We start from the raw sequence: 18,000 nt of genomic DNA, 5'->3' as shown, positions 1-18,000 counted from the left end.
TCTTTACTATTCTAACTACTTGCATGGTCACCTTCAGGGAGCAATGGATTTGGACCCAAAGATCCCTCTGTTCATCAATTTGCTTAGCTTTGCTAAGGGAGATGCTGTCCGACTAGTCTGAATGAATTTTTCAAACAGGTGACTAAGTAGGTATGATTAACATGGTCTACATTGAGTTCAGTAAGGCCTTTGACAAAGTTCCACATAAGATACTGGTCCAAAACGTTAGAGTCCATGGTATCCAGGGCTCTTTAGAAAATTGGATCTAAAATTGGCTTGGTAATAGGAGGCAGAGGATCATTGCTTAGGGCTGTTTATGCAATTAAAAGCCTGTGATCAGTGAGGTATGTGACTAAGTAGATAAGGTGGTTAAGAAGCCAGACAGGATACCTGCTGTCATCACCCGGTAATATAGGACCAGGAAGATTATGATACAATTATATAAAGCATTATATAAAGACGTACAGGTTAAGAAGTTGTGGGCATGCTATGTTGGTGCTGGAAGTGTGGCGACACTTGCAGGCTGCCCCCAGAACACTACGCAAAATGATGTGTGTTTCGATGTACATGTGACTAATAAAGAAATCTTATCTTATAATCAGGTGGAGGACTGTGTGCAGTTCTACGGAACAATGAAGAGATGAATTTTAGCAAAATGGATAGAAACAGGCAATATAGACTCAATGGCACAGTTCTGCAGAGTGTGAAACAGAGGGACCTGGGGGATCCTATGCATAGATTTTTGAATGTGGCAGGATGTGTTGAGAGAATAGTTATGATGCATGAGGAAATATTAGGATTCAGCATAAGCAGTATTGAGTAAAAAAATAAAGAAAGTTTAGCTGAACCTTTTAAAGATCTGATAGGACCATTAGAGTGTTCTGTTTAGTTCTGGTCATCACCTTAGGAAGAATTTATATATAAAAAGTTCTTGAGAGGATGCAGAGTTGATTTACTAGAATTGTTTCAGGGACAATGGATTTTAGCCACAAGGTTGGAATGGAGAAACAGGGTTTGTTCTTCTTAGACCAAACTGAAACATCAACTATCACTTTACCTCCACAGATGCTGCCTGACCTCATCTGCTGACTTCCTCCAGCAGTTTGGTTTTTGCTCCAAATTGCAGTACCTGCAGTCCCTTGTGTCTCCACAAGATCATGTAGACAAAGTAAAGTTGTTCAATTAGCTGATGGTACAAGAACTAGGGGATACAGACAAGGTTCTGGGCAAGAGATAAAGGAATCTAATAAGGAATCTTTTATTTTAAAAAGTTAACAGTAATGACCTGGAACTTGTTATCTGCAAGAATGCGGAAAGCGCAGATAATCAATGATTCCAAAAGGGAATTCGATAAGCATTTGTGGGAAATAAACTTCAAGTTCAAGTGAAAAGTTGTCATAGGCATATATACACAGGGTATAAACACCATGAAAATGAACTTTTTGCAGCAGCAGCATAATACATAACAAACATAATAGAACATAGAACAGTACAGCACAGTATGGGCCCTTAGGCCCACGATGTTGTGCTGAACTATATGAACACCTCCTCCATGATCAATCTAACCTTTCCCTCCTGCACAGCCCATAACTCTCCATGTGCCTATCCAAGAACCTTTTAAATGTTCCTATTGTATCAGCCTCTACAACCACCCCGGCAGTTCATTCCAGGTGTCCACCACTCTCTGTGGAAAGAACCTACCTCTGACATCTCCCCTGGACATTCCTCCTCTGACCTTAAACAGATGTCTTCTGGTATTGGCTACTGCCGCCCTGGAGAAGAGATGCTGGCTGTCCACTCTCTATGCCCTTCATAATCTTATACACCTCTATCAAGTCGCCTCTCATCCTGTATCACTCCAAAGAGAAAAGCCCTAGCTCACTCAGCCTTTCCTTGTGAGACATGTTCTCTAATCCAGGCAGCATCCTGGTAAATCTCCTCTGTACCCTCTCTAAAGCTTCCACATCCTTCCTATAATGAGGAGACCAGAACTGAACACAATACTCTAAGTGTGGCCTAACCAAAGTTTTATAGAGCTGCAACATTACCTCGTGGCTCTTGAAGTCAATCCCCCAACTAATGAAGGCCAGCACTGCTCAGAATCCTGCCTTTAACCTTGTACTCTGCCTTCATGTTCGTTCTTCCAAAGTGTATCACTTCCGGATTGAACTCTATCTGCCACTTCTCTGCCCAACTCTGTATCCTGTCTAAATCCTGTTGTAACCTACGACAACCTTCTATACTATCCACAACACCTCCAACCTTCATGTCATCTGCAAACTTACCAACCAATCCCTCCACTTCCTCATCTGTCATTTATAAAAATCAGAAAGAGTAGGGGTCCCAGAACAGATCCCTGCAGAACACCACTAGTCACTGACCTCCAGGCAGAATGTTCTCCATCTGCTGCCACCCTCTGCCTTCTGTGGGTAAGACAATTCCGAATCCACGCAGCCAAGTCTCCATGGATCCCATACCTCTGGATGAGCCTACCATGGGAAACCTTGTCAAACACTTTACTGAAGTCCCTATACACCACATCCACTGCTCTACCTTCATCTATTTGTTTTGTCACCTCCTCAAAAAACTCAGTTAGGTTGTGAGGCATGACTTGCCCCTCACAAAGCCATGCTGACTATCCCTAATAAGTATGCTTCTCCAAATGTTTGTAAATCCTGTCCTTAAGAAGCTTCTCCAATAGCTTGCCGACCACTGACTCCAGACTCAATTCTATGATTCCCAGGATTATCCCTATTACCTTTCTTGAACAAGAGAGCAAGATTAGTCATTCTCCAATCCTCTGGTACCACTCCTGTGGCCAGGGAGGATGCAATTATCGTCGTCAATGCCCCAGCAGTCTCTTCCCTCGTTTCCCATAGTAAGCTGGGGTATATCCTGTCCAGTCCCAGGAACTAATCTATCCTAAAGTTAACATAAACTTAAATTAACGTGAATGAAGCTCAATGGAGCTTCTGTGCTGTAATAGAACAGTATAGCACAGGAACAGGCCCTTCAGCCCACCATGTCAGTGCTTTATTTTATCTATTTGTTTTTGTTCAATTTTATTTATTTATATTCTGTTTATTTTTATTATTTATTTTTGTAATTTATAAATTTTTGTGTCTTTGCACTGTACTGCTGCTGCAAAACAACAAATTTCCTGTCATATGTCAGTGATAATAAACCTGATTCTGACAATGATGCTAATCTAATAATCCCATTTGCCTGTACATGGTCTGTATCTCTTTGTTCCCTGTCTGTTCAGGTGTCTGTCTGAATGCCTCAAAAATTGCTATTGTATCTGCTTTTACCACCTCCTCTGACATATTCCAGGCACTGACCTCTCTGTGTAAAAATATGCCTTGAAAAGTGAAAAAAAAGACTATAGAAAGGAGCAGCATTGGGAGTAAATGAATACACGCCAGTTGGAGTAGCAGAAGTGACCCCTCATTTCATTTTATGTTACAAGAAGGCAGCTGGCATACCCGTTTCAAAGTTCACTTTCTGCCCAGCAACTAGGTAATTTTAAAGGTGTAACTGGAACTCACCTGATTCTGGACAATCTTTGAAACTACAAAGTTGCCTGATATACAATACACAGAGATATTTGGCTCCACATAAAAGGGAGATATTTTGCTCATGAAATTATATTTCCTCAAGTGCTAACCGTTCATATTTGGACCACATTTCAGCAGCCCCAAAGATATATCTATGCTGGCAAGAGTGCTGCCAAAATATTCCAGTGAGTGGTTTTCAAACACTCCTACAGTCAGACAAGGTCAGCAATTGATCAAAATTCTTACTCTATTTCAATCATACAGTTCAAAGAAGTCCCAAGGAATTCATGGGCCAAAACCAATGCAAACCACAGAAAATCAGTGAAGCACTTGATTTTGATGAACTACGTATATTGCAAATCAATGTGAAGCAATGGTTACATTGTTAAATCTTGGCTGATCAATTATACAGCTACTTTAATCATTCTTACAAGTACAGTGTACTCCGCCACACCACACCCCGCCCCCCCCCCCCCCCCCCCACCACCGTGATACGGAAGAATGCGTTCCCAGAAAACCTTCCCTATTGCGATTTCCCATAATACAAACCCTTTTGTCCCCCAGTTGAATCCTATGTTATAAGTGGAGGTGCATTCAGACAGTAAGCTTTTTTCTCAACAGTAATGACCCTGCAGATGTATGGTCTTTCAACAAGGGGATTTGGATTGTATTGTAGGCAGAAGGGAAAGATTAATTAACTAGCAATGGATGTTACATTACTTGATAAAGTATTATTGTTCAAATATCAATAGAAGAAATTGCCTTGTCAGTTTCCAAAGAAAATCTCTTAAATGGCCTCCTGTTGTGAACCAGCAGCTTACAATCACTGGCCTTGGTAAATTAGTTAATTCTCTATATACATTTTGTGCTTTTTTTTCTCCACAAAAGTTCTGTTAAGAGCAAATTTTTATTCCATATTTGAAATTTTTTGCTGTGATTTGTGAATTTCATAATGGAGAATTTCTGTTACCCAAACTGCTGTAATGCAGGGGTTCACTGTTGAGTAAATACTGCTTGTAAGCAAAACATTTTTTTACCATTCACTTTGACAATGGCTTCAGTACATGTTGCACAGTGCGACACTCCAAGTTCCAGCATCCTCCTTTACACTTTTATAAACAATTATTCCCAAAACAACTGATTTTATGCCTTGATGTATTTTGCAAAAGCTTTTCATTCATAAACCATGTAACTGTACAGTCTGGCTTAGATGTTTCACAGTGTAAACTGTTATCTTCCTCTTCAATGACAGCAACTGAAGCTGCCAACTCTTTTGTTATGAAAGGTGGCTTTTCTAAAACAACACGAAGATTTGTTAAATTTATAATGCCTTCAATAACATCTCTTCAACAATTTGGGATAAGGTACTATGTTTATACATGAGATCATTAATAAGGTAACCAATGTGAAGAATACATTGGAAAACAAAACAGGGAAAAATCATCATACTTGATTAGGCTGAATATTTCTAAAAAATGAAAGATGAATGGCTATGTATTAAAAAACTTCTAAATTCATTGATATGATCTAAAGAATGTATTAAAGGCATTGTTTTATACTGCAAGTGCTTGAAAGAATAAATAGTTGACATCTAACACATAAAAAAAATATAAAACACTTTCTCGATTATTTATCAACTCTAAAAGAAGATTATTTCCTCCATGGAACCTTCACATTCTGCAGTAAAAAGTGAATGGAAGAATAACTAGTATGAACATCATAATGAAAAAAGAATTACCCAAGCTCTCATCCTTGGGAAATTTTTATTTAATACTGGAGATGTAAAATGTACAATTGCCAAATGACTAAATCAGGAGACATAGTTAATAATGAGAAACAATATGTTTCAAGATGAAAAACACTACGATGCTGAAGTTCCCTCCAGCATCATAGTGTTTTTCATCTAGATTCCAGCATCTGCAGTCCTTTGTTTCTCTAATATGTTTCAAGATTTAGAGACAAATTTATCTATCTGAACTGGTGCAAGTAATACCCAAAATTTATACCACAAAATCATAATTTCTTCAATTAACTGTATTATCCATGAAGATCAATACATGACCAATTAGTCAAAGTTGAAGGTAGTTACCAATGATTAAAGCCATGATTGCACTTCTTTATAGGTGAGTGCTTTATTGTTAAATGACTTGGCTGATCACAGGCAAGAACTAGCAATCATATTTTCTTATGTAGCTCTGGAAGACTTTGTCAACTAGGTGGATATAAGTCTTCTTCCACTTAGAAGTCAGGAATTAATCGTCAATGTGAGGACTTAACCCTTCAAGAGCCTGGATATGGTGCCATAAATCCTCATATGCATGACCAAAGTTAGTGTTCACACCAATTTCAATCTTCCATCAATTGCAGCAACATGTTGCTCAATGAATATAACCCCATCAGCCATCGACAACAATATCAATCAAGACCTCTACATAACATCCACACCTTCTATTAACGACTACTATAGGCCTCACATACAGCACCCACACAATACCAGCTATATACTGTAATCCAGAGAGGCACATTGCGTGTGCATGCATAAGCACACACATACACAGCATCTGCCAGATTAAATCAGCAAGAGGCAGAAATCTCAATCCATTGGAGGAGAGGGTGCTGGTTATTATTGGCCCATTGTCTATGATATTCTGTTCACTCCTACCTTCCTTTGTAGGTCATTTCCCTTTCATTTTGCAGTCTCTTCTGATTTACAAGGTACAGATAGTATAAATATGCAACTTTTACTTTTCTGTATTGTACCTTTGTGCTTTTCTCTGAACCAAGAACCCACATTGACAGCTGGGAAATTCAAATTCAGTAATTAAATATATCTGAAATTAAAAATAAAGCTAGTCTCTGTAATGGTAACCATGAAATTACTGGATTGTTAAAAAGGCCCATCTAATATCCTTCAGGAAAGGAAATCTATCCTTACACAATCTGGCCTATTTGACTCCAAAGATGAAACAACTTCTTCATTTAAGAAGGGCTCCAAGGACAAGCCAGGGAACTATAGGCCAGTGAGCCTAACATCAGTGATAGGAAATTTACTGCAGGGAATTCTGAGATACAGGATCTTCCTGTATTTCGAAAGGTTAATTAAGAATGGTCAGCATGGCTTTGTGGGAAATTGTGTTCCATGAATTTGACTGAGTTTTTTGAGGACGTAACCAAGAACATTGATGAGAACAGGGCCTTAGACATTGTCTACACGGACTTTAGCAAGGCCTTTGTCCAGGTCCTGCATGGTAGGCTGGTCTGAGAGGTTAGATCACATGGGATCCGGAGTGAGCTCACCAATTGAATACAAGATTTGTTTGATGATAGTGTTGTAGAACAGAGAAACTCAAGGATACAAGTTCATAGTTCCCTGAAAGTGGCGACACAGATAGACAAGATAGTGAAGAAGGTGTACGGCATGTTTGTCTCCATCAACTGGGGCACTGAGTACAAGAGTCAGGACGTCAAAATGTTGGTGAGACTGCACATAGACTATTGTGTGCAGTTCTGATCACTAAGGCAGAGAAAGTACGTCCTTAAGCTGGGAAGGATACAGAAAAGATTCACAAGGATGTAACTGGAATTGCTTGGCTTGAGTTATAAGGAGAGAGTGGATAGGCTGGGGCTTTTTTCCTTGGAGCATAGGAGGCTGAGATATACCTTATCAAGGTATACAAAATCATAGCAGGGCTGAGCTAGGATGAATGGTCATAGCCTTTTTCCCATGGTAGGAACTCTAAAACTAGAGGACATAGGTTTATGGTGAGAACAGAAAGATTTAAAAGGAACCTGAAGGGCAACTTTTTCACACAGAGAATGATGGGTATACGGAAAAAGCTGTGAGAAGAAGTGGTAGAGGCAGGGACAATTACAATACTTGAAAGATATTTGGACAGGTATGTAGAAGAGAAATAGGCCAAACATAGGCAAATAGTAGCTAGCTCATGTACGCAACTTGGTCAGCCTAGGCGAGTAGGACTGAAGGGCCTGTTTCTGTGCTGTATATTTCTATAGGGGCCCTGGCAGAGATATTTAAAATGTCCTTAGCCACGAGTGAGTTACTGGAGGACTGGAGGATAGCTAATGTCGTTCTGTTATTCAAGTGAGGCTCTAAGAATAAGCCGGGAAATTATAGGCTAGTGAGCCTGATGTCAGTTGTGGGTAAATTATTGGAAAGTATTCTAAGGGACAGGATATATAAGTATTTGGATAGACAGGACCCGATTAAGGATAGGCAACATGGCCTTGTGTATGTTAGGTCATGTCTGACCAATCTTATATTCTTCAAGGAGGTTACCAAGAAGTTCGATGATGGAAAGGCAATGGACGTTGTCTACATGGATTTCAACAAGACCTTTGACAAAGTCCCACATGAGAGACTGGTCCAGAAAGTTGAGTCGCTTAGCATTCAGGATGAAGTAGTCAATTGGATTCAAGGTGGTAGTAGATGGTTGTCTCCATGACTGGAGGCCTGTGTCTAGTGGTGTGCCGCAGGGATCGGTGCTGGATCCGTCGTTGTTTATCATCTATATTAATGATTTAGATGATAATGTGGTAAACTGAATCAGCAAATTTGCAAATGACACCAAAACTGGGGGCGTAGTGGACAGCAAGGAAGACTATCAAAGTTTGCAGCATGATTTTGACCAGCTAGGTAAATGAGCTGGAAAATGGCAGGTGGAATTTAATTCAGACAAGTGTGAGGTGTTGCACTTTGGGAGGACAAACCAGGGTAAGACTTACACAGTGAATGGTGGGGCTCTGTGGTTGCGGTAGAACAAAGGGACCTGGAAATATTGTTCCTTGGCACAGGGAATAATCCCAAGATTATAAACCTAGAGGTACTTTTTTTTAATTTTCTACCTAACTCCCTAAATCCTTTACACAGGACCTCATCTCTCTTCCTGCCTACAGTATGTCATTAGTACCAACGTGGTCCATGACCTCTGGCTGCTCACCCTCCCCTTTCAGAATGCTCTGTACCTGCTCAGAGACATCATTGACCCTAACACCAGGGATGCAACAAACCATGCTGGAGTCTCACTTGCGGCCACAAACACTGATCTTTGACTATAGAGATCCCATCATTACTGCTTACCAAGTCAGTCATGGTGCTACCGATCTGCTGCTGCTCCCCCATCCTACCCCCAACAGTCCCCAAACTGGCATACCTGTTAAGAGAGAACAGCCATAAGACTCCCTTACTGGCAGTTATCCATCTATCTGCCTGAATCTGTAGTGAGACCACCTCCCAAAACTCCTACCTATAACTCTTTCTGCCTCTTGTGTGCTCCTCAGTGAGTACGACTGTCACTCCAACTGATCCACATAGTCTGAGAGGAAACATTTGACTTCTTCCCTGATCTCCCACAATTTCAAAGGAGGAAGCAAAGCACTCTACTGACTGTCATTTCTACCCCTCAAGTTGTTGGCTTAAAAGAAAGACCTTGACTCACATTGTCACCTCTCAGCCTCCTTGCCGAAGCCTTACTTGTCATAGCCTCTTTTACAAATAAAGAGCCTTTCTACTGGTTGCTGTACTTGCATGTTAATTTGTGTACAAGACATCCAAGTCCCTCTAAAGAGCAAAAACCGTTCAAACTTAAACTATTTCACATATAACTGCCTTTCTATTTCTTTCTACTGAAGTTGGTAAAAATATAACATTCCATATTATATTTCATCTGCCATATCCTTATTCATTCACTTATCCTATAATATATCTTCCTGAAGCTTCTCCTTCTTCCTTATTTGTATCATCAGCAAAGCTGGATATGCTTTAAATAGCATTCATCATATTTACAGGCAAATTTCACATCTTAGTTTTTTAATAAAAACTTTACCTTTCACTGTCAGGACAGCAGAGGTTTTCTTATCTCCAGCTTCAAATGTTATATTACCAGAATCTTTGACTGAAAGTTTTTTAACTGTTAAAGTATGATAGCCATCCTTTAATGAATTAATTTCATTCACATCATTGGTATGGAGAGGTGTTTTATCCAAGAACCACTGTACATTGTTATAATCTGATGGTGATATCCTGCATTTAAATGTTGCTGATTCTCCTTCAAGGACTTCAACATCTTCAAGGTCTTCAACCATTCGAACTTTCTGACCTGTAATCAGTACATAAGAATTGCATACTTCCTTCCTTTGCAGGGGGACCATTTAGAGGAGCAAATTAGAATTCTTCATTTACGATCTATAGTTATATCTAGTCCAGTCTGATGGAATGAATATCTTCTCTCATTGACATTAGTGGTAAAACAAGTCTCAATATAGTTTTCAACCAATGTAAGTACACAGCACAGCATTTTCTTCACACGTGTAGTTAGCTGAAATATTACGTTCCTGCATGCAATTTGTTATTCTGAACCTTTCAATCTGTACATCCTTGTATATCAACCTTTCAATGCTCGGATTGAATCTTTCAATCCACAGGAAATTTAATCTTAAACTAAAAACCAACTGCTGGAGGAACTTAAAGGGTCAAGCAGCATCTGTGGGGGGAGAGGAATTGTCAATACTTTAACTTTTTAAGAGGAATTGTTACAGTGGGTGAAATGTGTGGGTAGTAGGTGGATAGAACCAAGAGGGGGAAGGGAACAAAAATGGTTGATACGGGGCTGTTTGGGGGTATGAGAACAAAATTGGAGGACCAGAGATGGATCAGGGAGAGAGAGAGGGGGAACACAGGAGGGAGGGGCTGCCTGAAACTGGAAACTTTAATGTTCATACCATTGGGTTGTGGACTACCCAGGCGAAATAAGATATCTTTATTATTCACATGTACATCGAAACACACAGTGAAATGCATCTTTTGCGTAGAGTGTTCTGGGGGCAGCCCACAAGTGTTGCCACACTTCCGGTGCCAACATAGCATGCCCACAACTTCCTAACCCGTATGTCTTTGGAATATGGGAGGAAACCGGAGCACCCAGAGGAAACCCACGCAGTCACGGGGAGAATGAACAAACTCCTTACAGACTGTGGCCAGATTTAAACCCGGGTCGCTGGCGCTGTAAAGTGTTACACTAACCACTACACTACCGTGTGTAATGGGAAGACCAACATAAACGAGATCAAACACAGGCAAGGTGATTGGTTTGCAGAGCACTTGTGTTCTGTCTGCAATGGCCATCCTGAGCCTTTCACTTCAACGTCCCTTCCCATTCCCACAGCAACCTGTCCGTCCTCAGCCTTCTCCACTGCCATGGTGAGACCCAACACAAACTAGAAGAACAACAACACCTCTCAGTCCTGATGCAGGATCTCAAACCAAAACATCAACAATTTCTCATCCTCTACAGGTGCTGTTCAACCCACTGAGCTCCCCCACCAGTTTGTTTTTTGCTCCAGATTCGAGCATCTGCTATCTCTTGTGTCTCCAAATGTAATCTTAAAGTGGGCAGGACAATCAAATTGTTCACCCAATAGCTCATCTGTGTTGCACAATGCCTTTTGATAGACATGCTTGATGTTGTATAGTTAATGTCTTGGGTGAAGGGAATGGGGATTTTGGCCAATACACCAATTCCTGCTAGTCTGTGACACCTTAAAGCTGAGTTACATTGCTCACTTCTATGAAGAGAAAGGCAGAAAATGTCCATTGAGGTGGCTTCTAAATTGTCGGACAGTGCTCTGGAAGATATAATGGAGAAAGGTGATGAGGAAGATATATCCAGCAGATGAGAAAAAGCTGCCCTGCCACAGTACGAGGAAAGAATGGGCAAAGATGAATATACAGTTAATGTCTGCAGTTTAGTCCCCGGTTAAGTGAACAGCAAAAAGAGATGAATACCCTGAGCCAGGCTGCTTACAATAACACTTGCATTCATGGTACAAATGTCATTTTCAGTGCTACCTTACATCACTTTACCTTAACATAATCAATAATCTCAAATCCCTTGTTTCTGTTCCATTTCATTCAATTCAATATTTTTGCCCTTCCTTCTGTTGTCACTTCCAAGCATTACCACCACCATTACGTTTACAGTTCTCTTGAATATTTCTGATGCTTTTCCATTGTAATTGAGAAACTATTCTAGTTTAAGGCAGGAATAATTCTTCAGTGTGCCAGTCATAAACATTATCATGGTGGACAATCCAGGTCACAATTCTTGGGAGTGGGCTCCTCAAGGAAGGAATATTATTTTTCACATGCTTCAATCCATAGAAAAGATTGCAGGAGAATTGCCGAGGTTGTTGCAAAAAGGTAAAAAATGGAGATAGGATAGTTGACCCTATCACCTTCCATTTCTCAAATTACTTAATGTAGATTCAATTATTCATGTTGCAGCATAGATTTTCAATGAGAAGTCCCTCCCAGCCCCATCTGCAAAGATTTGTTATTGCCTCTAAATACTAACAATTTCCTTTATTTCCCAATATAAAGGACTATTAAGAATATGCATACATATCTCAAATGGAGGTAGTATTCATATCTCTAACACAGATCTCTGAACTTTAGAGAATCTTAGAAATTTACTGCAAAAAAAAGAACACCTTTTGACTCACCATGTCCATACCAGGCAAAAATAGAGCTACTTAAATTACTACCATTTCCAAATTCTCAGTCCATAGCCTTATTGTTTATGGCTTTTTTCCAGGTAGCGAGGGCCGTGACTTGGAGTGAGAAGTGGGACTCTCGGAGTGAGAAGTGGGACTCTCTGTGCGAGAAGTGGGAGCCATATTGTTACGGATTAGGTTGCTATTTGGAGACTGTCCCTTTAAAATATAGTACAGTAGAATAGTAGTGTGTGTGTGTGTGTGGCGTCACCACGGCAACAAGATAACGATGTGCTGATGCTTTGGTTCAGTCAGAGAGAAGGGGAGGGAGAGAGAGAGAGAGAGACACTGACTGCTGGTCTCTATAACAATGGATGAAGAACAATAGTTGTATCTGTCAAATACAATCCACGTATGGATTTTTGGAGCCATCCAGTGGAGTCCACTTTGTTGTTAACCTGTAGAAGGAAACAGGTATTGCTGTGGACGGCCACGTGTCAAATGCCTTTCGGGGTGGCAGATACTTCGGAACAAAGCAGTGGAGATCATCAGTGACTGAGGTGTCGTATGGGTTCCATCGTGGAACATTCGGATTTCGTAATTTCTCTATTTTCTCTCCAGTCAACAGTGGTTTTGCAGAAGTCTTTGCTCATGTTTCACCTTATGGCTTGCTGAACTGAACTTTGAGAACTATTCCTGGACTTGGAGTTTGGGAATTTGCCACACACACACTTCAGGTTTAGTTTTTGGGGGTTAATGTTTAATATCTAACATTTTAATTTTTTTTTCCTTTCTTATTATCATAAGTAGTTATTAATAAAATAGTTTCTAACATTTATACATGACTTGGTGTGTTTCTTTTCTTACTGGTACGTAACAATATAAAGAGGTGAGCGTCAGGACCCAGTTCTTTTCCAGGTAGCGAGGGCCATGACTTGGAGTGAGAAGCAGGACTCTCGGTGCAAGAAGTAGGAGTAATCAATCTATTGGGAACATTCTATATCGAACAGCAACAGAGACACTGGGGAACAGATCAGGAGGTAGATTTTGGAAAGGTGCAAAAATAACAGGGTTATTGTCATGGATGATTTCAACTTCCTGAATATTGATTGGCACCTCCTTAGTGCAAAAGGCTTGGATGAGGTGGAATTTGTTAGGTGTGTCCAGGAAGGATTCCTAACACAATATGTAGACAGGCCAACTAGAGGAGGGGCCATTCTGGATCTGGTAACCAGGCAATGAACCTGGTCAGGTGTCAGATCTTTCGGTGGGTGAGCATTTCGGAGACAGTGACCACAACTCCCTGACCATTACCCTTGCCTTGGAGAGGGATAGGAGCAAACAGTATGGAAAAGTATTTAATCAGGGGAGGGGGAGTTATTTTGCTATTGGGCAGGAACTTGGGAGCATAAATTGGGAACAGATGTACTCTGGGATATGCACAATGGAAATGTGGAAGTTGTTTAGAGATCACTTGCATGGGGTTCTGGATAGGTTTGTCCCATTGAAGCAGGAAAAGGAAAAGGATGAAGGAACCATAGTTGACAAGAGATGTGGAATATCTAGTGAAGAGGAAGAAAGAAGTTTACTTGAGGTTTAGGAAGCAAGGATCAGACAGGTCTCTAGGGAGTTACAAGGTAGCCAGGAAGGAGCTTAAGAATTGACTTAGGAGAGCTAGAAGGGGGCCTGAGAAGGCCTTGGCAAGTAGGAGAAAGGAAAACTCCAAGGCATTCTACTCATATGTGAAGAACAGGAGGGTGACTAGAGTGAAGGTAGGACCAATTAGGAATAGAGGAGGAAACATATGCCTAGAGTCAGAGGAGGTAGGGGAGGTCCTTAATGAACACTTTGCTTCAGTATTCACCTGTGAGAGAGACCTTGACATTTGTGAGGACAGCGTAAAACAGGCTGATAAGCTAGAACATGTTGATGTTAAGAAGGAGGATGTGCTGGAACTTTTGAAAAACATTAGGATAGATAAGTCCCTGGAGCCAGATGGGATATATCCCAGGATACTACGGGAAGCGAGGCAAGAGGTTTCTGAGCCCTTGGCAATTATCTTTGCATCCTCACTGGCCACAGGAGTAGTATCATATGATTGGAGGGTGGAAAATGTTATTCCTTTGTTCAAGAAAGGGAGGAGGGATAACCCTGGGAATTATAGACCAGTGAGTCTTACTTCAGTAGTGGGCAAGTTATTGGAAAAGATTCTTAGGGACAGGATTTATGATCATTTGGAGAGGCACTGTCTGATTAGGGATAGTCAGCATGACTTTGTGAGGGGCAGGTCATGCCTCACAAGCCTGATTAAATTCTTTGTGGATGTGACAAAACACCTTGAGGATAGAGCAGTGGATGTGGTGTATATGGACTTTAGTAAGGCGTTTGATAATGTTCTGCATGATAGGCTCATTCAGAAGGTCGGGAGGCATGGGATCCAAGAAAACCTGGCTGCATGGATTTGGAATTGACTTGCCCATAGAAGGCAGAGGGTGGTTGTGGATGGACTGTATTCTGGCTGGTGGTCGGTGACCAGTGGTGTTCTGCAGCGATCTGTTCTGGGATCCCTGTTTTTTGTGTTTTTTACAAATGACTTGGATGAGCAAGTGGAAGGGTGGGTTAGCAAGTTTGCAGAAGACACAAAGTTTGTCAGTGTTGTGGATAGTGTAGAAGGTTGTCGAGGGTTACAACGGGACATTGATAGAATGCAAAGTTGGGCTGAGAAGTGGCAGATGGAGTTCAGCCTGGAAAAGTGTGAAGTGATTCACTATGTAAGGTCGAATTTGAAGGCAGATTATAGGGTTAATGGCAGGATTCTTAGCAGTGTGGAGGAACAGAGGGATCTTGGGATCCAAGTCCATAGATTCCTCAAGGTTGCCGTGCAAATTGATAGGGTTGCTAAGAAGGCATATGGCATGTTGGCCTTCATTAGTCAGGGGATTGAGTTCAAGAGCTGCAAGGTGATGTTGCAGCTCTATAAAACCCTGGTTAGACCACACTTGGCGTATTGTGTTCAGTTCCAGTCGCCTCACTATAGGAAGGATGTGGAAGCTTTAGAAAGGGTGCAGAGGAGACTTACCAGAATGCCACCTGGATTGGAGAGGATAGGTTAATGTTCTGTAATGTTTTATGTTCTTATGAGGACAGGTTAAGCGAGCTAGGGGTTTTCTCTTTAGAGTGAAGGAGGATGAGAGATGACCTGATAGAAGTGTACAAGATGATAAGAGGCATAGATCAAGTGGACAGCCAGAGACCTTTTCCCAGGGTGGGAATGGCTAACACAAGGGGCCATAATTTTAAAGTGATTGGAGGAAAATACAGGGGGGATATCAGAGGTAAGTTTTTTTTTACACAGAAAGTAGTGGGTGCATGGAACACACTGCCAGGGGTGCTGGGTAGAGGCAGATATATTAGGGACATTTAATGGATGATAGAACAATGGAGGGGTACATAGGAGGGAATGGTTAGATTGATCTTACAGTGGGTTAAAAGGTCGGCACAGCAATGTGGCTGAAGGGCCTGAAATGTGCTGTAATGTTCCATGTTCTCATCAATGAACATTTTTAATATCCTGAAGGCTTTTGCCTCCAACATCCTTTCAGAGCCCACTACTCCTGTCTACAAAAAAAATTCTCAACATCCCTATAATTCTACAATCAATTAATTTGAAGGTCCGTTCCTTGGTTATCAATGTCTATGCTAAAGGAAAAGCCCAACTATTTATATATTCTATACAGAGCATGGGGACAAGCACTAAATCCAGAAAAAAGCCCTCTAATCTCTGAAATTCCTGTTGCTTGCTCAATGCTTTCACTCACTGAGCCAATCCTAAATCCAATTTGCTTATTTTCTAGCATCCACAGTATTTCACTTTTCATAATTTTCATAGGACTTGGGAAGAATTGACAGAGTTAGTCAATATTATGGGGCTCACTATTCAAAGTTTGGATTTGATGCAGAAAAGATTGCAAACTTAATCCAGCATATGGTGACACCAGTGTCATATGTTATAGCAGAGTTCTGGCACAATGTTGCAGCGAGTGGACTTGTTGCCTCAGAGCTTTAGCAACCCATGTTCAATCCTGATTTCCAGTGCTGAATATGCGGAGTGCACATGCTCCTGTGACCCAGCGTTTCCTCCAAGTGTCTTGGCTTCCACATATGCCAAAGATGTGCTGGTTGGTTGGTTAATTGGTCACTGTAAACTGCCCCTAATGCATGTAGGTGAGTGGTGAACTACCCCTAATGTGTGTAGGTGAGGAGCTGAGGGTATATGAGGAAAATAAAAATGGGATTAGTGTGGGATTACAATAAATAGGTGCTTGATGGTTTGGATCAATAGGCTAGCTTCCTTGCTGTATGATTGTATGACGCAAGCACTGTACTCCTCTCTACACAAAGATTCTTAATTCCCAATTAAATGATTATTGCAACAAGGACGCTTTAAGTAACTGCTAGCTTTGGGCAACTTTATCCCTCAAAAATGCTCAAATTTGATTTGCCTCAGAAAATCACCTGTCACGTAATCCCCATTAACCAAATCTAAAATCACACCATCCCATTTATCTTAATACTCCTCCAAACAAGCCACCTGGCCTAACATCACCCTCCACAACAAAAAATTTCCCCTGCATTTGCAGGGCCATGCTTCAACCTCAAATGAAAAGAATAATCAGCCTTTAACAGAATAAAATCTGATCAGAGGAGATGATGTTAGCATATCAAAGCATGGCTAAGTGATACAAAATCTAATGTGCAGAACAAAGTTTGCATTGCTGCCCCATCCACTTCAACAAATAATATTTGAAATTCAATAAATAACCCCCAATACATTAACATAGCATAACTTAAAAACCATGCTTTAACCATGATTGATTATACTGTCACAAAAGAAAAGGACTGATCTGTTCAGAAAGTTCATTTTACTTTATCATATGCTGCAACAGCAATTTCTCATCCCACATCTGAGTACTTGCCTCACTTACATAATCCTTTTCACCACCCCTTTTTCTCATTCAAATTGCATTTTTCCCTATTTCTTACTAGTACAGCACCGGAACAAGCCCTCAGCCCACAATGTCTGCGCCGAACACAATGCTAAATTAAACCAATTCTCTTCTGTCTGCACATGATCCATATCCCTCCGTTCCCTGAATATTCACGTGTCTATTTAACAGCCTCTTAAACATCACTATCATATCTGCACCCACCAAACAGGTTGTAAGTATATGGTAGCAACATTCTCAGAAGTCTGCAAATCATTTCCCTTGTTAACCACTAAACCAATGTGCATCTTGGGATTGAAGATCAGCAAATCAAACAGCCTCAGTGTCACCCCTCAAGCATCTCAAGAGTCCCAATGGCAAACAGCAGTCTCCTATGACTTGTACCAAAGCACCAAACATTTTTTTTAATGAATAAAAGCACCATCTTGATCAGGAAAAGTAATATAAAGGCTATTACTGTAGGCATTACAGATTTTACTCTTTTATATTTGAAACCTTTACCTGAAAACTTGGCTCAGTACAGGAAGGAGATAGCAAGCTTAGTGGAATGGTGTCATGACAACAACCTTTCCCTCAATGTCAACAAAACAAAAGAGCTGGTCATTGACTGCAGGAAAGGGGGCAGTGTACATGCACCTGTCTACCTCAATGGTGCTGAGGTCGAGAGGGTTGAGAGCTTCAAGTTCCTGGGAGTGAATATCACCAACTGCCTGTTCTGGTCAAATCACGTAGATGCTACGGCCAAGAAAGCTCACCAGCACCTCTACTTCCTCAGGAGGCCAAAGAAATTTGGTTTGTCCCCGTTGACTCCCACCAACTTTTACCGATGCACCATAGAAAGCATCCTATCTGGATGTATCACGGCTTGGTATGGCAACTGCTCTGCCCAGGACCACAAGAAACTGCAGAGAGTTGTGGACACAGCCCAG

The 18,000-nt window shown here is 41.0% G+C and overlaps 1 protein-coding gene across 1 annotated transcript in view; it reads right to left on the bottom strand.

Moving 5' to 3' along the window:
* LOC127570499 (obscurin-like) overlaps window positions 1-18,000 on the bottom strand; it is a 465,385-nt gene that overhangs the window by 282,288 nt on the left and 165,097 nt on the right. Inside the window, exons 29-30 of the mRNA XM_052016136.1 lie at window positions 9,401-9,673; window positions 4,756-4,851 (exon numbers count right to left, since the gene is read on the bottom strand). Of these exons, the coding sequence (XP_051872096.1) occupies window positions 4,756-4,851; window positions 9,401-9,673 (369 nt within the window). The remainder of the gene's footprint in view (window positions 1-4,755; window positions 4,852-9,400; window positions 9,674-18,000) is intronic.

This window comes from Pristis pectinata, chromosome 5 (genome assembly GCF_009764475.1).
Source record: "Pristis pectinata isolate sPriPec2 chromosome 5, sPriPec2.1.pri, whole genome shotgun sequence".
NCBI classification, from domain to species: domain Eukaryota; kingdom Metazoa; phylum Chordata; class Chondrichthyes; order Rhinopristiformes; family Pristidae; genus Pristis; species Pristis pectinata.
Note: the sequence above shows the minus strand (reverse complement) of the source record. Positions and strands in the feature narration are given on the sequence as shown.